This window comes from Panulirus ornatus, chromosome 65, assembly GCF_036320965.1.
Source record: "Panulirus ornatus isolate Po-2019 chromosome 65, ASM3632096v1, whole genome shotgun sequence".
Lineage (NCBI taxonomy): Eukaryota > Metazoa > Arthropoda > Malacostraca > Decapoda > Palinuridae > Panulirus > Panulirus ornatus.
The window spans coordinates 11,839,525-11,862,351 of NC_092288.1; the positions used below are offsets into that span (position 1 = coordinate 11,839,525).

General features: G+C 45.6%; 1 protein-coding gene across 2 annotated transcripts in view; it reads right to left on the reverse strand.

Moving 5' to 3' along the window:
* Window positions 1-22,827, reverse strand: part of LOC139746460 (uncharacterized) — a 370,524-nt gene that overhangs the window by 128,394 nt on the left and 219,303 nt on the right. For both annotated transcript variants that reach the window (XM_071657717.1, XM_071657716.1), the window contains exon 5: window positions 5,419-5,608. In XM_071657717.1, coding sequence (XP_071513818.1) covers window positions 5,419-5,608 — 190 coding nt within the window. The remainder of the gene's footprint in view (window positions 1-5,418; window positions 5,609-22,827) is intronic.

The window sequence follows — 22,827 nt, forward strand, 5'->3', positions numbered from 1 at the left end:
ACACACACACATACACACACACACACACACACACACACACACACACACACACACACAGACTCCAGTATAAACCAGGTGTGTGTGTGTGTGTGTGTGTGTGTGTGTGTGTGTGTGTGTGTGTGTGGGTGTGTGGGTGGGTGGGTGGGTACATTTCCTATTCATGACCGAATATAATATACAATTATAGGATTACACTTTTTTTTTGTGTGTCTCTGCTAGAGAACAGATTCCAGAGAGAGAGAGAGAGAGAGAGAGAGAGAGAGAGAGAGAGAGAGAGAGAGAGAGAGAGAGAGAGAGAGAGAGAGAGAGGAGAGAGAGCAGCAGCAGCAGCGGTTCAGGCACACACTTAGTACTCCTCTGGATTATTCAGCATCATTAAACTTCATGAGGACAGTCTGGTAGGCAGCAGAACCATCCCCCCAACAGCAGGAGACGACCCACCCTTCCCTCACTCCCCAGAGCAGCGCTCCAGGCTGCAGCGACCCTGAGCTTTACATTATCACTTTAATCTCCAGCGGAGAAGACCTCCTCACTCAACCTCCTGGTGGTGGGCCGAGGTTGCGAACCGCCTCATCTACCTTTGGTCTTAGTCGAGCGAGCCGTCAACGATGCCTTAAATATAACGCGGGAAAAGACACTTATTTTTTGGGGAGAGACTGTTAAGGTGTGGTAGGGAAGATATAGTAGATTTTTAGAGTCCTAAAGTTTAGCGGCGTAAGGAAAGAAAGAGACATCACAACTGCCCATCCATGAGCTGCCAACGGTCCAGCACAGATGTCATTTGAAGCAGAGGCTTGCCGAGTAGACTGTCTCACCGTCTGATTAAACCACTCCATCTATTGTCATGCTCAGGTCTTTATGAGTTGCGTCCTTCACTGACCTTCAAGTGGTAAATAGCAGTGAGTGGCAAGAGTAGAATCGTTCCATGAAATTCCATTCTACGACTGTGATGATCACTGGCGCATCATATGTGTCTATATTTCTCCTTCTTAACAGTTGCTCCAGGCGTCATCCTCTTCTCTCGCTCTGCCACACTGTTGTGCCACGATTCGGTTGCAAGCATTTTGTCCCAGTGTTCCATGATAGTCCACGTATCCACAGTGTTTCCCTTCGGCCAGCTGTTTTCCCTGTGGCTCATTGATTCGCAGCGGTACGTTCTGCCAGAATGCCTCTCGCGTTCCAAAATGATTCATTCCACAATCATGGTTCACGGTTCCGTAGGCCGCTGTTTCAACACGGTCGCTATGGTGCGCTTTTCCTCTGTGGCTAGAGCTTCATTCTGTTTCAGTGCCCCGTTAGTCTCGCGTTTCCTCCGTGACTTAGTGCAGAGAGAAGGGAGAGCAGATTAATTTATTTTTTTCCCTCGTGAAACGCGTCAGGTCAAGGATGTCTGAGTTTCAAACTTCAACACACAACCCACGGACTCCTACGAAGAAAACGCCGCGCTTTGCGACTCTAATGTTCGAAGCACTGCAACACCCGCTGGCACAGCAGGCCCCTCAACACAACACTCACTGGCACAAGTACGTTTTCTCGGTAGATCTAGGAGGGATAACAGCGGGTCGCTTCCTTCATCATCCAAGACCTTAGATAACATCTCCATGAACCATCCGAGCTTTCCAGAGGATGAGGGAGGGATACTCGCTGCTGTTAACCCAGGCTTTTGCGCTATTTGTCCATAGCGTCACAGGATCTATGAAGCACTGCTTTTGCTCTGTATCTTTCATCCCCTTATGGATCTTCGTGTATCCTAGCCCTTCGTCTCGTGTCACCAGATGAAGGCTAACTGAGATGACCCACTTCGTCTTTACACATCATTTCTCTTTTAATACTTCCGACAACATTGCCTCTAGCTTTCTCAGACACGTAGTTGTAGAAATGGACACTGTCTGATAACTATAACTATATATATATATATATATATATATATATATATATATATATATATATATATATATATATATATATATATATAAATTTTTCCCACCTCTCCTTTAGGGATCTCTTCCTCAAACGCTCTTCTACGGAAGCACTTCTTGACACACACACACACTCTCTCTCCAGCTTCCTCCCTCACTTCTTCCACTCATCCATCGTCGTTCCGCTGACCTCCATCTTTTCACATCTTAAGTGCACCATTTTCGCACTTCTGCGCCTCATTCTAACGTCCTCATTGTCTCACTTTAACCAATCGTACTTTTACTACACGTCGTCATCTGGGAATCGTCCGCCACTATCACTTCAGGATGAATCATGCCTCCCATTCAAGGGCTCCACCACACCTGGCATCATTACTCATGACCTGCCACACACTGGTCGGAGGAGCGCCCATCCCTCACCACGATCCTCGATGCGTTGGAATGACTCCCCTCGACTTTACTAACATCACTCGAGGATGTAAATTCTGGACCAATCTCCAACCTGTCGCAAGACTCAGCCTCAGACGTCCTTTTTCTACCACTAAACACTATCACCAAATGTCTTGCTCTTCTTAATATCCAATATTTCTCATCTGACGCACTTGTCTGCAGTGTTCTCCATCTAGTTCATCATTCTAACCACTAAAACAGCGCCATCCATAGGGAGAAACACTGCAGTCCACAACCTTAACCCATTGTGTTACCACCTGTTACCTAAAACCACTCCACCCCAAATCCCAAACAATGAAAAGTTGCTCCCAACAAAAGGACAACCAGAGCTTGAGGCAACCGTACCCTCTGCACTGCCCTGGTCCATTAATCCTCCCGTGCTCATTTCTAGACGACTTATTCGCTCTATTTTGTCTGCCATCTGACACCAGGGCTCCAGCCAGTAAAGCCTCTGGGGGTAGGTGTGGTGGTGAGGAGGCTCCTCTTCTTCCTCCTCCTCCTCCTCCTCTAGTGTCAGTAGATCACAACCCGGACTTAACACTTCTTAATCTCGTCCATGACAATGCAACATGGATACCGCCGTTCTTCCATAAGCGGGTGATACCAGAGTGTTACACTGTAAGAAAAGGTCACTCTTATATACTATTTGCCATTTCCCGCATTAGCGAGGTAGCGCTAAGAACAGAGGACTGAGCCTTTGAGGGAATATCCTCACTTGGCCCATCTTCTCTGCTCCCCTTTTAGAAAATAAAAAAAAATCGAGAGGGAAGGATTCCCCCCCCCCCCCCTCCCTCCCCTTTTAGTCGCCTACTACGACACGCAGGGAAAACGTGGGAAGGTTTCTTTCTGCCCTATCCCCAGAGATAAATATATATACATACACACACACACACATACACACACACACATATATATATATATATATATATATATATATATATATATATATATATATATATATATATATATATATATATATATATTTTATTTATTTATTATCATACTTTGTCGCTGTCTCTTTTTTTTTTTTTTTCATCGTTTTCCTTTTTACAGTGATGTTTACTTACGTAATGTCCTGCTTGGTTATCACACTCTTTTGTGTGTCTCTTGTGGTGGGGAATTATCGAGGACGATAGACACTTGCTTACATCACTACTGTTCCACCATTGTGACATAGTCCAGATAAAGACGTCTGCTACCCACTGGTAGCTCTGTTCCCATAGACGACTCCTGAAAGCCTCGATGAACCATTTCTTTTAAAAGCCACGTCCACCTTGTTCCCATTTCCGACAGTGTCACAACTGTAACAATACCATCACCCATATTTTTTTCGTCTAAAATTCAGGTATTCCTTTTCTATTTTTACGACTTCCTGTTGATCATCATTAAAAACAGGATCTAAGTCTACTTCAGATGTGATCACATACTAAAAACAGTATCTAACTCTACTTCAAATGTGATCACTTATACTAAAAACAGGATCTAACTCCACTTCAAATGTGATCACATACTAAAGACAGTATCTAACTCTACTTCAAATGTGATCACCTATACTAAAGACAGTATCTAACTCTACTTCAAATGTGATCACTTAAACTAAAAACAGTATCTAACTCTACTTCAAATGGAATCGTATACTAAAAGCAGGATCTAACTCTCCTTCAAATGTAATCGCATACTAAAAGCAATATCCAACTCTACTCCATATCTCGTCACTTATTCTAACCGTCTCTTTAACTATAAGAGCACCATCGGGATCTTCGCCTGTGGCTAGAGTTAGTTCTAATGTATTCCACGTCGATAGCAGGTTTCTCAGCGATATGTAATTTATGCAGAGTCGGCGGCGTCCAAAGATACTGAAAACAGATTCCTTCCACACTTCGATACTCGTATGTTAAAATCTCCCATCATAAACGAGTCACGTTAATTACGAGTTTCTTCTAAGTGATCGTAAAAAAGTCTTTTAGTCTACCTCTGGGTGTTTATGTTTGCAAACTGGTCCTACTTGTAATTTTCTTGTTAGAAGACGGTGCCCCCCACAAAATCAGCTTTGTTTCTCATGTATCGTTCATTCGACGAAAGAAACTTTATATATTTATTAAGGTTTGACCGATAGTCAAGTACCAGTTAGATTGTAAATATCTCTCAAGGCGTCTCTTAAGTTTGTGAGCTTACGTAGAATTTTTCCAAGAACTGAGTGTGAAGTGTTGGAAGCTGTCTTTATGGAACGGGACGGACGACCTACTCCACACAATTCAAGCTTATTCTTTTGTCTCTTTTTCTTTACCCAAACACAGACTGCACTGAGGGAGACGACTGTCAAAACTGGCATCATCTGAATCGTTCAGATGCTAAGCCGTCCCTCGCCAAAAAGGATGAATAGAAGTTGTCGACATGAGAAGACTCCTTTTAAAACACCCTCCATCCTATGTATACAATGTGTGTGTGTGTGTGTGTGTGTGTGTGTGTGTGTGTGTGTGTGTGTGTGTGATATACAACGTGAAGGACGTAAGAACGTGCTAACACAACGCTGTGTGAATATACCACTTGAATCCTACTGAGAAGAATGACTCTGAATATTGCGATTCATAATGGAAAACGGAGGGGAAGAGAAGCGACCGAAAGACAGGAAGAATAAAACAGGGGGACGTGTGTGTGTGTGTGTGTGTGTGTGGGGCGCCTGTACGGGGGCTGATGTTAAGGCTGGTTCAGCAGCTGTTTTTTTAAATGAGACGGAAAGCGAGACCCAGCAATCCTGACACTGAGGGTGTGAGATGGTTCTGGACATCACTTCAACACTCGTAAGTCAGGGAGGGTAATACCTCCCTGCGCAGCTTGGTATCTAGAACCTACTTCACACGGAGGGTGTAAGAGGGATCCGGGCATCACTTTACGTAGGTCAAGAGAGAGGGGCGGGAAATACATCCTTGGATGTCTGTCTTCCACGTCCTACTAACACGAGAGTGTATACCAATCCACCAAATGGCACTGGCTAGACTACTCACGCCGAGAGTGTGGACTAAGACACCGAGTTTACCAGAGTACTCACGTGGTAGCGTTGATGAAGGAGCCCACGTGGACGAGGCGGTGGATCTGGAGCTCGACCCGGTGGTCGGGCGGTGCCCTCAGCTGGTACCAGCAGGAGGTGGGCGCCACCATTTCCCCAGGAGACACCAGCGAGCCGGAAAGACGGCCAGACGTCACGCTGAGCAGCCGCCCGTCAATAGTCATGTTGCACACTGTGGAGGAAGCCAGGGAATGTACGGTAATACTGTGTGGGGGAGGGCGTTAGCGGTGCTGTGGGGGGGGACTGAGAGATGCTGGGAGGGTCTGAGGGATGCTGTGACGGCGTGAGGGATGCTTTTGTGGGGGTTTGAGTGATGCTGTGAGATTCTGAGGGATGTTGTGAGGGTCTGAGTGATGCTGTGATGGTCTGAGGGTTACTGTGAGGGTCCATGTGATGGTGTGAATGTCTGAATGATGCTGTGAGGGTCTATGTGATGGTGCGAATGTCTGAAATGATGCTGTTAGGGGTCTGAATAATGTTGTGAAAAATCAATCATGGTTTCTACGTATAATTTCTAAATGCTCATCTTTTCTATTCTCTTCGTGTGACCAAATTCATTCCCCGTATGGTGATGTTAACCATACCAGTACAATCATCTTGTCTTTACTTCCATAAACTTAACTGTTGTTTTCTTCAAACAAGAGATTTTGTTTAGAGGATTGACTAAATCAGTGATGTGTCCCACACAATCTTCGGGCGAGCAGGATTCAGTTCATAATTTCGTAAAATCCGATGTCCCTGCATTCCACCTTCCTTCCGAGTAACCCATGATTTTGAAAGAGATTTTTCCCTAAGCCATATCTGGACCTGAGGTAGCTGTAAAATAAAATCGTATTACCACGTTCATCCCTCGTCCCTAAATACATCGTATACATCCCAATCACGTCTGTTGGCCCAGAGAAAGAGGATCTTTCTCCGTAACAGAATTAGCAAATTGCTCCAAGAGTTTTATGCCCTAGGTTCGGTTCGGAAAATTTCAGTCACAGAAAATGCATTGAATATTTCTTTCCCTTTTAGGCTCGTACACAAGCGTATGGACTGAATGACAAGTGGATGAAGTTTGTATATGTTGTATGTGGTCAGTGTCATATACACATCAAACGTTACGTGTGATCATCGTTACACATCAAACGTATCGTGTTATCATTGTCACACATCAAACGTTACGTGTGATCATCGTTACACATCAAACGTTACGTGTGATCATCGTTACACAACAAACGTTACACGTGATCATCGTTACACAACAAACGTTTGATAAAACAAATTCATCTTAGAACCTCACAAGTGAACATTTGGCTCCATCATTGGAAATTATCTGTTTAACCCATGAAGCACGACGTTAAAGCACGACGTTACGACCCTTGAGCACGACGGTACGACTCTTGAGCACGACAATACGACCCTTGAGCACGACTACACGACCCTTGAGCACGACTATGATGGTCCGACCTTTTGACCTGGTCTCTTAAATAACCAAGCTATGTCAACTGGCCTCAGAGATGTCATCAGCTGGCCTAAGACATATATATTAGCTGACATCAGTGGTGTCATCGAGCGCCTCTCCCCTCAAGTGATGTCATTAGCTGACATCAGTGGTGTCATCGAGCGCCTCTCCCCCTCAAGTGATGTCATTAGCTGACATCAGTGGTGTCATCGAGCGCCTCCCCCCTCAAGTGATGTCATTAGCTGACATCAGTGGTGTCATCGAGCGCCTCTCCCCCTCAAGTGATGTCATTAGCTGACATCAGTGGTGTCATCGAGCGCCTCTCCCCCTCAAGTGATGTCATTAGCTGACATCAGTGGTGTCATCGAGCGCCTCCCCCCCCCTCAAGTGATGTCATCACCTAACCCTTAATAGGGGGTCAACTACTGACTTCAGTCATCCATCAGCGAAGATCACGTCATCAGACTGCCTCAACTGGCATGACCGTCATTAGAGTCCAACCAACTTTCATTAAGACGAAGAACATACATTTCCTCCCCAACACCACAGGATTTCCCCGAAGGATATGTAGGATTTCCCTAAAGGCTATGTTTGGCCTCACTCCATCAACGCCGTCCGTCGACGAGGACGCCGTCAGGAGCAACGCTGCCGGAGGGCTCATCAACAGGTCATCAAGTTACAGCGGAACGCTGAAGGCAATCACGAAGCTAAATAGGTATTTCATAGACTAAGTCCGTCCCCCCCAGTGTTATTAATGACGGTGTGTCACCCAGTCTCCATAATGTATATATACACAACACGGGCAATCTGTCACCTGTGCCTCTATGACTGAACACACACACACACACACACACACACACACACACACACACACACACACACATATACATAGTAATGCCTTGCAACATAATGTGAGACTACATACGTGATTAAACTTATATCAGACTTGCAAAATTATTTCCTTCAGCATTTAATATCACCAGTCTTGTCTCGAAGAATATTTCCAGGGCCAACATATCGTCTTTGTGCATTTGCATGTGTGATTACTTACATATACTAAACGCAGTGGGAATTCTCCACTCTTGGGGGAGGGGCCCTCATGTCCTGAATTTTACTGTCATGTGAATGTTTAAACTCCTGTGTACAGTCAGTATTCACAGTTGCACCATTATTTCTTTTTTCTTTTTCCAGTTAACCACAAGGCTTTTACTGTGGAAACACATCTCTACATCTTGTCTAACATGTAGTACCGTGCTGCTACAAAATGCTACGCTCTCTTTACTCTCGTTAACCGTGCTGGTATGAACGATAGAGTCACTTAAACCATTGAGGAAGACTTAAACCATTGAGGAAGACTTAAACCATTGAGGAAGACGACAATGTTTTAATTATCCAAAATAAGAAAATATCAATTTTACTTTCATGTCTCTAAAAGAAATTGTTTTGGCGAAATGACATATTCCTGTGTAAGTTTCGAAATGGGTGAACATGTCAAGTTGACACATTGACAAGGCAAAGTTGACAAGTCAAACCGACAAGTTAACAAGTCAAACAACTCGACCACCACTAAACCTATAACCCATACATTTCGGTTAAAGGCGCTGGGGATCCCATCATATGCCATGATGTGAAGGTTTATTTGGTTGAAATCAGATCCTTTATGGACACCGGTGTGGTATATTTCGTATCCATACAGTTCAGCTGATTTCCATTTAAATGTGATAACAATACTTGTCAAAAGCATTATCATTTAACGCACTGTTGGCCAAAAAAATGGCGTCCTCTGTTTATTTGTTTGATGCAAATGATATTTTTACAATCATTGTTTATGTTCAATGTAATTCATACATTGGTCTATCATTGAACAGGAAAGGCAGAATGGAAGTGTTCGAAGTTTCCCCAACACAGCGGTAACATTGAACACAAAAAAATGGACAACAAAAATATTAACATGAGCCTCATTATCATAACCCTTTTGGTTTATCATATATAAGAGCAAGGTTATTAGGTACAGTAGGGGTGAGGGTCAAGTCAATTGGGAGGTGAGTTTGAATGGAGAAAAACTGGAGGAAGTGAAGTGTTTTAGATATCTGGGAGTGGATCTGTCAGCGGATGGAACCATGGAAGCGGAAGTGGATCATAGGGTGGGGGAGGGGGCGAAAATTTTGGGAGCCTTGAAAAATGTGTGGAAGTCGAGAACACTATCTCGGAAAGCAAAAATGGGTATGTTTGAGGGAATAGTGGTTCCAACAATGTTGTATGGTTGCGAGGCGTGGGCTATGGATAGAGATGTGCGCAGGAGGATGGATGTGCTGGAAATGAGATGTTTGAGGACAATGTGTGGTGTGAGGTGGTTTGATCGAGTAAGTAACGTAAGGGTAAGAGAGATGTGTGGAAATAAAAAGAGCGTGGTTGAGAGAGCAGAAGAGGGTGTTTTGAAATGGTTTGGGCACATGGAGAGAATGAGTGAGGAGAGATTGACCAAGAGGATATATGTGTCGGAGGTGGAGGGAACGAGGAGAAGAGGGAGACCAAATTGGAGGTGGAAAGATGGAGTGAAAAAGATTTTGTGTGATCGAGGCCTGAACATGCAGGAGGGTGAAAGGAGGGCAAGAAATAGAGTGAATTGGAGTCATGTGGTATACAGGGGTTGACGTGCTGTCAGTGGATTGAAGCAAGGCATGTGAAGCGTCTGGGGTAAACCATGGAAAGCTGTGTAGGTATGTATATTTGCGTGTGTGGACGTGTGTATGTACATGTGTATGGGGGGGGGGGGGTTGGGCCATTTCTTTCGTCTGTTTCCTTGCGCTACCTCGCAAACGCGGGAGACAGCGACAAAGTATAAAAAAAAAAAAAAAAAAATATATATGTATATATATATATATATATATATATATATATATATATATATATATGTAGGAAGAGAGGAAAGTGATTGGTTCTCAGTGAATGTAGGTTTGCAGCAGGGGTGTGTGATGTCTCCATGGTTGTTTAATGTGTTTATGGATGGGGTTGTTAGGGAGGTAAATGCAAGAGTTTTGGAAAGAGGGGCAAGTATGAAGTCTGTTGGGGATGAGAGAGCTTGGGAAGTGAGTCAGTTGTTGTTCGCTGATGACACAGCGCTGGTGGCTGATTCATGTGTGAAACTGCAGAAGCTGGTGACTGAGTTTGGTAAAGTGTGTGGAAGAAGAAAGTTAAGAGTAAATGTGAATAAGAGCAAGGTTATTAGGTACAGTAGGGTTGAGGGTCAAGTCAATTGGGAGGTGAGTTTGAATGGAGAAAAACTGGAGGAAGTGAAGTGTTTTAGATATCTGGGAGTGGATCTAGCAGCGGATGGAACCATGGAAGCGGAAGTGGATCATAGGGTGGGGGAGGGGGCGAAAATTCTGGGGGCCTTGAAGAATGTGTGGAAGTCGAGAACATTATCTCGGAAAGCAAAAATGGGTATGTTTGAAGGAATAGTGGTTCCAACAATGTTGTATGGTTGCGAGGCGTGGGCTATGGATAGAGTTGTGCGCAGGAGGATGGATGTGCTGGAAATGAGATGTTTGAGGACAATGTGTGGTGTGAGGTGGTTTGATCGAGTGAGTAACGTAAGGGTAAGAGAGATGTGTGGAAATAAAAAGAGCGTGGTTGAGAGAGCAGAAGAGGGTGTTTTGAAGTGGTTTGGGCACATGGAGAGGATGAGTGAGGAAAGATTGACCAAGAGGATATATGTGTCAGAGGTGGAGGGAACAAGGAGAAGAGGGAGACCAAATTGGAGGTGGAAAGATGGAGTGAAAAAGATTTTGTGTGATCGGGGCCTGAGCATGCAGGAGGGTGAAAGGAGGGCAAGGAGTAGAGTGAATTGGAGCGATGTGGTGTACAGGGGTTGACGTGCTGTCAGTGGATTGAATCAAGGCATGTGAAGCGTCTGGGGTAAACCATGGAAAGCTGTGTAGGTATGTATATTTGCGTGTGTGGACGTGTGTATGTACATGTGTATGGGGGGGGTTGGGCCATTTCTTTCGTCTGTTTCCTTGCGCTACCTCGCAAACGCGGGAGACAGCGACAAAGTATAAAAAAAAAAAAAAAAAAAAAAAAAAAAAAAAAATATATATATATATATATATATATATATATATAATGTCTGGCTCACCTCCTTACGACGAAGTCTCGAAAATGGTATTACCTCTGTTTGCTTCGCTAGGAATCTAAATAGAATGGAAAAGAGATAAGTGAAGACAGACACTGCTGATGGCTTCTTTTAAAGAGGTGTTCATCGTTGACACTGTCAGTGTGATCAAGATGTATGCAAACTGTGATTAAGACTAGTCTCAGTCTTGCCCATCCATGGTAAACAGGTTTATAGCCTCCACCTTCTCCTTGTAACACATGTTGTCTATGTCAGGTACTATATATGTATGTACACACTGCCCCTCCTCTGGACTTTCTCTACCAGATCTTCAAGTTTCGTCAAGTGTGGTGCTGAGTCTTGGAATGCATATTCTACTTTAGGTCGAATATGTATGATAGATAGTCTCCCGGAGCTCTCCATATCCCTGGAGTAAACTGCCCATACCTCTAGTTCCTTCTAAAACCCACAATATCACCTTCAAGCAGTCAATGCGAATACTCTCCACCTTACCAGCACTATTATCATACTCTCTACATATATCCCTAATGGTCCCGTTTTCTTTCTACAAGAATATATGGAAAAATAAGTCACATTGAGTTGAATTCCAGCAGAAGGCGTTTTCCACCAAATGCAAGAGTTTGTCATCTGGAGCTTCATCATAATTCAGGTCCGTTCCAGTTCACTCCAGTACCCTCTCAGCAGTTTAACAGGGTAAATCTCAATGTCCCTTCTGTCTCGCTAATATATCCCAGATCTGTGTTCCAATCAAGATTCCATGTCTCTTCCTTAGCCCTGGAATGATTCTCTGTCTTCTGTTTCCTTCGTTAGGGTTTTTTTTTTTGTCCTTCTGCTAGAGGGACTTAACCTGGACTTGTCTTGTCTCAGAAAAGATGTCTTTCTTGACCCATCTCTCCGATCTTTTTCATTCTTTTTCTCTTTTTTTTTTTCTTTTCGATGTTATCGAAAACTTTGGAATTCTATTTTTCTATTTCATTCTTTAGTTTTTCCAATTTCTTTCACCCATCAGCTGTAGCTTTTGGTCTTGTGTTTGAGGTATTTCCAATAGCTTCTCTCTTTTACTGTTACCTATTACACTTCGTCTCCGATCCCTTCTGTTCCAGGTTAAACACTTTCGGAATCCTCTTCATCTTTTTCGTTGACCTGATGGGAGTCTTATGTTTAAAACCATTTTCTTTATACGCATAATTCCATCTTTGCATCTTTTCAGATCTTACTGAAATAATCGTCATTATCTTCCCTCAATCCTTTACGCCTCCAGCGTGTGCGATTAGCTGTTTCTGCTTGTGCTGGCATGTGTCTGTGTCTGTATTTGTGCTTGCGTGTGCATGTGTATCACACACACACACACACACAAACACACACACACACACACACACACACACACACACAATTATAATATATTATATATATATATATATATATATATATATATATATATATATATATATATATATATATATATATATATATATATATATATATATACGCGTGTCTATATACGTATGTGTTTTGTGTGGTTGTGTGTGTGCCTGGGTGTAGCAGCTGCCAGAAGGGAAATAGTGATGTATCGTGCAATCCCATGGCGAGTGACTGTCGCAAGGAAACAAATACATTTTCTTATTCCTGGGACAGGAATAACGTAACCCAAAATATGAGTGAATTTGCTCGGGAAGTAAAAAACAAAACAAAAAAATAATAAACTCAGAAACTCCAAGCTTTCGCAATACTGTCAAAAGCTTGAAGCTTCCGAAGTTTATTTTTCCATCAAGATAACTTTTTTTTTTTCCTTTCGTTATCTAATCTAGAAAAACCTAGAATATAGATCATAAGACTCATGCATACAAGACTCTTGCACTTATCAAAGCTTCCATCATTCTCTTGTCTCCTGCCTCAATCAGTAAGGCCTTTGTCGACCAAACTACCTTATGAACCTCCATGAGGAAACCGTAATGTGTCCTCTCCATTTCTGAAAGGATCACTTTCATCAGTAGATAAACAGCTTATCGACAAGGGGTTTTACAGGTACCCGAAACCGATTTTGTAAAAGATTCGAGCATCTATGACATTTCTCGAAGATTACCTCTGGGGGTTGAGAAAAAGGAGATCTGTGATGCATACACCTCGCCCTAAAAAAAAGAAGAGAAAAAAAAATAGGAATAGAAGAAAAGGAAAAAAGAAAAATCACGAATAAATCGTTGGCAGGGTAAGAGAATAAATAATATACGAGTGGTGAACTGCCAACAAAGCTGTCTAAACGTTTCTCCCACCCTTCTGATGTCGTCTACAGGAGCCATCATGAAGAGAGAGACGAAAAGTTTTTTTTCTTGCATCATCTGCTGGAGTTCCAGGTTCCTCAGCCGTGAGAGCATATGAGATAAGCAAGAAATGTGTACCCGACTCGTAATCGTAAGCTAACGAAGCCTCTGTTGATCTTTGGCACTCACAATTTAATCAGGAAAGAAAAGAAGATGAACGAAGTAGAGACACACAGACGAACGTGAATGTAAAGTTTTTCATACCTTGAGAATGGGAGCGAGGACTTTAAGAGTTATATCCCAGGCCTTAGGTATGGTGGCCAAGGATTTTAATTAACCTCGCCCCGAAAAGGTCAGGTCAAAGGTCACGCCATTACACTCAAGGGTCGTACCGTCGTGGCGATTCTGGGGTCGACAGTCAAGTGCCAACAGTGCCCGAGCCACCTGGCCAAGACATTTCAAGACCGACGTTTTTCTGTTTTATTTCTTATTTTTTCCTTAGTGATAAGAACAGACACTTGAGTTAACGCTTCCTGACTAAATAACTTTAGAAAGATTTAGACAGACGGGATGAAACAATGAGTCTGAGAAACTGGGGGAGTTCTATTATAGATTCCAGTTGTTCTTTGGAATCAAATTCTATTCAAAATACCTTTATGAAATCGGGTCTTTGGCCACTTCCCTGGAAATCAAGCATTATGGCTAAGCAAGCGAGACTTCAAAGAACCACAACCATTAACAGTAATAGGGGCCCACTGGACACTTCTGTGAACCAAATCATTCAAATGCTTCAAGAAATGACTCAGAACCGGGGTTCTGCTTCATTCCATGTATGCAGTATCTCATGTTTCGAAGCAATGATGAACCTTTGCAACATTTTGATGTTATACGATAATGATTCCATTGCTGGGCAGAAATGAATTCCATAGAAGACTCAAAAGTTCTTCGAAAGACAGAGCAAAACGGAAATCATGAGTCATTGTAAATCAAACGAAGAACATGAAAAAAGCATTTCGTACTGTACGTCTACAAGAGGCAGTCGACTTACAAACACAGCTGACTCCATCTTCACCTTCGTGACACAGCTGACGCCATCGTCACCTTCGTGACACAGCTGACGCCATCTTCACCTTCGTGACACAGCTGACGCCATCGTCACCTTCGTGACACAGCTGACGCCATCTTCACCTTCGTGACACAGCTGACGCCATCTTCACCTTCGTGACACAGCTGACGCCATCTTCACCTTCGTGACACAGCTGACGCCATATTCACCTTCGTGACACAGCTGACGCCATCTTCACCTTCGTGACACAGCTGACTCCATCGTCACCTTCGTGACACAGCTGACGCCATATTCACCTTCGTGACACAGCTGACGCCATCTTTACCTCAACATCCAGCAAAAAACTCGATCAGGAAACACAGATTTGACGAACTGACTGGTCTGGACTCTCGTCTCTTCACCAGAACACAAACATTTGACGAAAGGAACTTTTTGCGGGGAGAGAAGCGGCCTGGCCTTCTTTACAGTCTTCCTCTGCGAATAAAACCGAATCAGGGAACTCCCAGTATCCCTCCTTCTCCACTTCCTCCTGAGTGAATAAGGAGGAGGAGGAGGAGGAGGATAAGGCACTAGCGTTGGCTGGCCCATGACTCTGATCTCAATCCTGTTGAGGTAGCGTTTTCAAACCACTTTGTCGTCCGAGTTTAAAGATGCAACGCTTTTCCCTCATTCTTTTCGGGGACAAAGGAGAAATTGACCCCTACCTCACGAGAAACACACAAGCAGCTCAACTCGGACAATAGAGCGTTGGTCTGAAATGGGAATATCCGTAGGAGACGAAAGACTTTGGTTTATGGAATGTTGTTGCTCGGGTGATATCCGGGAGCTATATAGTTCTCATAAACAGGAATGGGGGAAAGGGTGAAGGGAGATGGGGAGGTGATGCAAGAGGGGTTTGGGAGAGGGGGAAGGCTGAAGGCGGAGGTGGGGTTGGGGAGGGGAGAAGAAGATTGTGTCTCAAAAGTTCAAGAATCGAACGTGAATTGGAACCTTTTTTCCAGACTGGTTCATCAAAACAAAACCTAGCGAGGATTCAGCTGGTCTGTGTGTGACCTTTCTTTTGTGTCGCATCTCGTACAGATTAAGGTGGAGCTTTTTTTTTCTTTGTCTCTTTTGAAAAGAGAAAAAAAATATATACTACTCAGTCGAGTCAGCTTGAATCCTAAAGGGAACAATCAAGGATGCACGATAGAGAGATGATGACTATACCAAGATCAAGTGGAAGAGACAAACCAACGGTGACTCACATTGGACGAACACACAGAGTGCGAAAAGTAATTGGGATGAAGTATTGTGCACAACACATCATAAGGTCAGGCAGGTGTAAGGTAGGAGGAGAAGGAGAGGAGGAGGAGAAGGAGGACGAAGAAGACGACGACGATCCTATATAGAGGACCTGGAGATCCTTCTCATCCCCAGGGAACAGCAAATAGGAGTGGGACTTCGGGAAGAGTCTATAGGAGGACGAGATATAAAACTGGTATGGTGATGTGTGTGTGTGTGCGTGTGTGTGTTTGCGTGAAGACGTAATAAGATATATTCATGAAGAATGGAAGGTACAGGTTGACAGTTGATCACAGTGTGTGATATGGTACTCCTCTTGAGGGATGAGGCTGAACTATCACTAGAACGTCGTGGCAGGACGCAGGGAGACATTGAGGAGTTCCCACCTGCCTCTCATACCCAGACCCAAATAATCATCCATTCAGCTGTGTATGAAGCTGCTTCCTCGCTCAGGATTAAGGGAACAATCGTATCTTACGTGACACAACACCAGCCATCATGTCTCTCTTGGACCAACTGGGTTAGTTTTGACCAGCGCTCCTCCGTCGTGTGTGTGTGTGTGGTTGTTGAGACGAATATCAGAGATGAACCCCATCCAGTCTCGCGTGAAGCAGGTGTTTCTTCCACTCCTCCATCACTACCCAATGACTCGACGAGAGGCGGACAGCTTACGTCTTGACGTAGACTCTCTGGATGACCATGACCAATCATTGGCTGCGTCATGTGAAGAGACACTGCTGGCTGACCCGAATGTGGACGGGGCTCGCTCTCTCTGACTCGTCTTTCATGCCTAGCTGAACTGCACCGTGGGATAACCACTTTATTTATCCGTGGTGTGACGCTGGTGAGATTGGCGCTGGCTTATCTCCGGAGGCCCTGGTGGCAGATGGTTGGCGAGACAGGTCGGGGTCAGCTCCAGATTAGTTAAAAGCTCCCCAAGTTTGTTGGTACAGTGAGCCGACGACGGATCCAGATTGGCTAAGCTTGGGAGATTGCTTTTTTTTTTCTGAAGAGGAGGATTGTGTTTAAGTAGAGGCCTGACTGACGTGACTGAAAACCCAGGAAGCTATTATTTCTTTGTTTTTGTCTATCAGAAGATCACAAGTTCCTGAACAGAAGCGATGCTAAACAGATGGCCGGAAGGGTGTGTGTGTGTGTGTGTGTGTGTGTGTGTGTGTGTGTGTGTGTGTGTGTGTGTGACATTATGCAAATTGATGCAAAATAGTTCCGTGTGTCCTAGCCAAACATCGTCGACGCAGCTGTGCCCATCAAGACGTGAGTTATAAACTTTCATCAACAGAGAACAATCAAAGCACTACAGGCGTCCAGCAGTGGAGGTCTGCGTCTCAACTTTCGCTGTATGTGTGTATTGTGCTCCTGGCGCGCTAACTGTAGACAAGTGCTCGATCAACACGCTCGCTATGACTTGTGAAGACTCGGGGTTTTGTCCGCTGGAGTTTTGTCTGCCGGGGTTTCGTCCGCTGGGAGTTTGTTCGCCGGAGTTTTCTCCGTGGGGGATTTCGTGCGCCGGTGTTCCGTCCCACCTCCAGGCACATGACAGTGATCTAATTTTTTATTCAATCTAATTTTCCTTCAGTTCGTCCTCGGCGCCGTGAGTGAAGGAGATAGACTCGTTGGATTCAGTGTTAGAATGAGGGAGAGAGTTATCGCTTTCCTGCCACTGTTGGAGAATGGGAAAGAGAAACCGCAAGTGTTGGGGATAAATGTGGGAGATGTGGAGGAAGGAAAAGCTGCTCAGCGTCTGTTATTGGAGTGGTGGAGAGAGAGAGAGAGAGAGAGAGTTAGAGAGAGAGAGAGAGAGAGAGAGAGAGAGAGAGAGAGAGAGAGAGAGAGAGAGAGAGAGAGAGAGAGAGAGAGAGAGAGCGAGAGAGAGAGAGAGAGAGAGAGAGACCTGTAAAATGAAATTCCGTTTACGAAAGGTATTAAGGAAAGTGAGAGGGTTAGGAATTCATGTACATTTGCCGCGATGAAAGAGCTGGAAAATAAGGTGTCATGAGGGAGTGTGGGTCGTGGGAGAGGGTGGAGTAGAGGCTGGGAGGTGAAGGATGTTTGATGAAGTGGGTTGGATGTGGACGGAGTGTTAAGTGAGGTGGCTAGGTGGATGACGTGGGGTGGATATGGACGGAGTGATGAGTGAGGTGGCTGGCTAAGTGGATGAAAGGGTCATCATGAAGGTGGAAGAAGAGTAGATGGTGAATCTCCCACGTACCCCCCCACCATCACCACCGTACAGTAGGTGGGTTGGAGAATCTCCCACGTACCCACCATCACCACCGTACAGTAGGTGGGTTGGAGAATCTCCCACGTACCCACCATCACCACCCAGTAGGTAGGCTGGAGAGTCTCCCATGTACCTTCCACCACCACCACCCAGTAGGTGGGCTGGAGAGTCTCCCACGTACCTCCCACCACCACTCAGTAGGTGGGTTGGAGAATCTCCCACGTACCCACCACCACCACCCAGTAGGTGGGCTGGAGAGTCTCCCACGTACCTCCCACCACCATCAGCCAAGGCCAGGGACCAGTAATCCTCAGGTGGTCAATACTACGGCCATACCTTCAGCCCAGGACAACCTCAGCCAGACCCTACCCTCCACTGCTCCTTCAGGTGAGACTTTTCCCTCCGCCAGCAGCGCCTCAGGAACCCTGGAGCCCAGTGGTCTAGGCTCAGCCTCACAAGAAACCCAGCAGAGCCCAGGGTTCCATCCATTGTCCTGGCTGCCCCAGCACCAAGCCCCACCAGCCTCCACTTCGCCATTGTTATCTTCTTGTTTATTGTTCATCTGCTAATTGCATTAGACTCTCTCCCTGTAGCAGTAACCCGGGTGCTGCTCTCTCCCTGTAGAAATACTCCCTCGCTCCTGGTCCCTCACTGTAGCAATACGCCCTCGCTGCTGGTCCCTCCCTGTAGCAATACTCCCTCGCTGCTGGTCCCTCCCTGTAGAAATACTCCCTCGTTCCTGGTCCCTCCCTGTAGCAATACGCCCTCGCTCCTGGTCCCTCCCTGTAGCAATACGCCCTCGCTCCTGGTCTCTCCCTGTAGCAATACGCCCTCGTTCCTGGTCCCTCCCTGTAGCAATACGCCCTCGCTCCTGGTCTCTCCCTGTAGCAATACGCCCTCGCTCCTGGTCCCTCCCTGTAGCAATACGCCCTCGCTCCTGGTCTCTCCCTGTAGCAATACGCCCTCGCTCCTGGTCTCTCCCTGTAGCAATACTCCCTCGTTCCTGGTCCCTCCCTGTAGCAATACGCCCTCGCTCCTGGTCTCCCTATAACAATACTCCCTCGCTCCTGGTCTCTCCCTGTAGCAATACTCCCTCGTTCCTGGTCCCTCCCTGTAGCAATACTCCCTCGCTCCTGGTGTCAGCACCTCAGCTAATAGAGAGAGACTGACTCTACCCTTCCTTCTCGGCTCCTTGATCTCACCCTCCTCCGATGCCTCTACTACTCGCGCCACCGTAATTACCTTCCGGGATCCCCAATACCACTCGTCTGCTGACGCCACAAAGCTTATGTCACCTTGTACTACACACCACATAGCGGCAGGTCCCTGATACCAACCAGTCCGGGGCCACAAGAGAAGGCGACCATCACTCGCTACCACCAGAATGTACCACTACCACTGACTAGTACCACTATGAACCATAGATACGACATGTGCCTTTTAATATCTCTACCACTTTGGAGCCTCTTTACTTCGGTTCCCAAAGATATCTGTTGCTACAGAGGGCCAGTAAAAAGGAACCATTAATATCTACGTACAGATCATCTTGTCTCAACCAAACTTACATCTACTGCTACACCAGTTCAACCTACACTTATCACATGAGCCACCACAGGGGCACCGGACTAAATTTTCCCCTGACGTGTATCCTGCCTTGGGCTACCTCGAGCACCGTGTCCCTTCAGCTGAACCAAAACATCCAATATCGGCACCAACGGCTTCTCCATTCGGTACACCTTCCCCCCGATCAACGATATTAATCGACTCTTTGGTGCTCACCTTACCAGCGCTCACGTATATCATCGCTCGCGTATACCATCGCTCACACGAACCATCGCCAGCGTCATCACAACATTCAAACAACGAGAGTGACCATTCTCTTACCTCACCTAATGGTTTTGAGGCTTTCGTGTCAACCTTCAGTCCTACAAAACTCTCATGACATTCGATATCAACATTAGCGAGGTCTCAAAGACCTTTTTTTTTTTTTTCCATTATGGCGTAGTTTCTTACGGTTCTTAGCAAGCTTGTATCTAAAGGTGAGGTTATTTCTGCCCTTGAATCATACTCTGTATCGCCAATTACCAGTTGCGTCTGTAACACAGGATCCTCTCATGCCACCACGTCAGATCATGTGGGGAGGGACATACCTGGCCAGAGCCTTGTGGTACTCCCTCTTTAGTCGCAGGGACCCAGACGGAGAAGTTCCTGCAAGTTCGTGGGGCTCTCCTGGAGAACCCAACCATGATCCCACGTCAATGCAGAAATGGTCAAATAACTCAAGAGGAGTGTAACATTGCCGAGTTTCTCCGCTTGTTATTCCTCTCTCTCCTGCGGGTGTGCTAGACGACCTGCCACAATGGAGGGCACTCACATGCTGTCATTCAAACAACGGCAACGTTAAAAGGATTATAGTAAACATCTTGGATGAAGATCTCAGTGTTCCTCCACGGCCGTTGGCAATGGGTCGTGTTACGAAATGTGGGATGGTACATCTGGAGAAAGTTTTGCTGTGTCGGAGAAATGTATTTTTCGTTCAGGGTTAAATGAAATGTAGTTAGATATAAGTCTGTAAGCGTTCTGATGCGTTAGTCAGATGTCCTTGTTGATACGTTTGTAAACGTTTGGTTGCGCACGTGAAACGTTTTGGTTGGCAAGCCCTTAAACGGTCTGCTGCGTTAGTAAAACATGGGTGGGACAGCCCGTAGACTTAAACTTGCGTTTGTAAAATGTGGGGTTGTTAGTCCCTACCATTAACCATTGCTTAAGTGTAAATATATGTTAAGCTTGTAGACTTCTATTAACATTAACAAAATAGAGACTTTGATCTAAAGACTTTATTCTATATATTAGTCAAATATACGTGTTTAAAGCCGTAGGTCATTTATGTTAGTAAAATACTAAGTTTAGTTGAATGTACACAGCTACAATACCGTAGATGTCATGCGAGGTGGAATACGCGTCTTGGCCCATGTGCAGAACTTCATAATCCATGGAAATTGGAGTCAAGCGTGGAGGAGGCCGGGAGCGGGAGCGGGACCATCGTCTCGAAGACAAGCAACACCTGTCACCCACCGGCAGGCCACAGCGAGCCGGAGTGAGGGAGATTACCACACCGCACCTGACTCAGGAGGTATCGACTGACCCCAGTATCGGTTGTAGTAGCGACTTACATCCACTCCTCCATCGGTCTGCTTTGTTACGTTCTACCATTGCACTAAGTTACCCCTCTCTATACATGTATAAAGGGCATTGATTATGCTTTCACAGCACTTAGAGTCGGGTATTAAGTTGTGATTCCACAGTAAAGCAGACCTTACAGATGAAACAAGATCGAGCCAACAGGTGAATTGAGGAGAAAGATGTCTCACTCCAGACGGGAGTTTTGCTCTGTTTGACAATCGACGGTCATCAAACTTGACAGGAGGTTCCGATGACTATCAAGCTTGACAAAGGGAGATTTGACGGTCATCAGGCTTAGCAAGGAAGAGTTGACAGTAAGTTAACGAAGGAGAGGGTTCTCGAGGCACAAGCCACATAGAACTCGGACACCATCACATCATGGCACTCGTGTCGAAAATCTGAGTCACGCAAAGTGATGTAGGCTTTTCCCCAAGGCGTTTGGTGGGTTAGCTCCCGGCAGCGACCATCCTATTAGGATGACCTGAGCCCACGCAAAGCACAAGGAGCTTAAGCACAAATCATGTACTCCCATTAGTCGTATAGTGGAAAATCATATCTCTCTATTCCCGGAACATCGCTGAGTTTTCTCTCAACTACTTCCACCATTTCCATCAACGTCAAAAATCTCAAGAGGTTGTCGCACCCTTTGTCCTCGGAACTTTAACTGAAGCGAGTCTCCCAACAAGAAAGTGTCACTCAGAACAACCCATTTGTCATCTGCACCCTTTCTTCAGGTGTCTTCGTCCCGTTCGTCCTCTCTCGTAAAGTTCCTGTGTCGCTGCTGGTGCAGTGGTTGAGAAGACAGTCCCACTCTCCAGGAATGCATACGGAGACAGCGAAGTGTCTTGCTCGCCGACACAAACTGCACTTTGCCGTGTTTGTGTGTGGGTCACCTTATCAGCCCGGGCGCTAGACGTGTCTCTCGTCTCCTCCAGCGGTCGCTAATCTTTCCGGCAGACGTCTTGCCCAGGGCCACCTACAGTCACAACACCAGTAACTTAAGCCCCTGTCTCGTTCTCGTTGACTCTTATTCCTTCCCGATATTGGTAAAGTTGCCTGCAACATGTTGCCACAAGAAAACAGGAGTTCGGGGTGATGGAATGCGCCTCCGAAGGTGTCCAAGTTGGACTGTGTCTCTCCCTCTCCTTTGAACATGGTCCACCTCTAGTCTTTGTCCTCCTCCTACCACTGAGGCAGTGGTGATCACCACCACCACCACTAAAGTTGTTTGCCATCTAACCATGAGGACATTTCAGTAAGTATGAAGGAGATAGCATTAGTAGTAATCATATTTGGTTAATCTCTCCGAAAGTCTCCCAACCTCCTGATACTCAGCGGAAAGTAAAGTATCAGACGATACGATCCGCTCTCTCTCTCTCTCTCTCTCTCTCTCTCTCTCTCTCTCTCTCTCTCTCTCTCTCTCTCTCCTACTCTTTTCTCTCTCTCTTTCACACGTTTTTATGGCCGTCTTTGTCGCGCCGTGAGCGATTCCCAGTGTTAACGTATCTTTACGGCCGTTACCAGGAAAGCTGATACGATGAAAGGGAACGTCAACGCTTGTGGAAGGTGAGCCGATCCTTCAACTGTGCTTGTCCTCAGGCACGGCGGAGAGGAACGTATTCTGGACGAGTTGATCTTTCTTTCTTTTTTTTCTTACCCCCTTCTAACGTACCCCCGCTCCGCCTTCTAGCGCAGGAGTGACCTCGACACCTTTCCTCTGTTTTTTAACGAAGTGGGTCGGGACGGAGTCAAGAAGCTTCCGGTAAACATATGTTG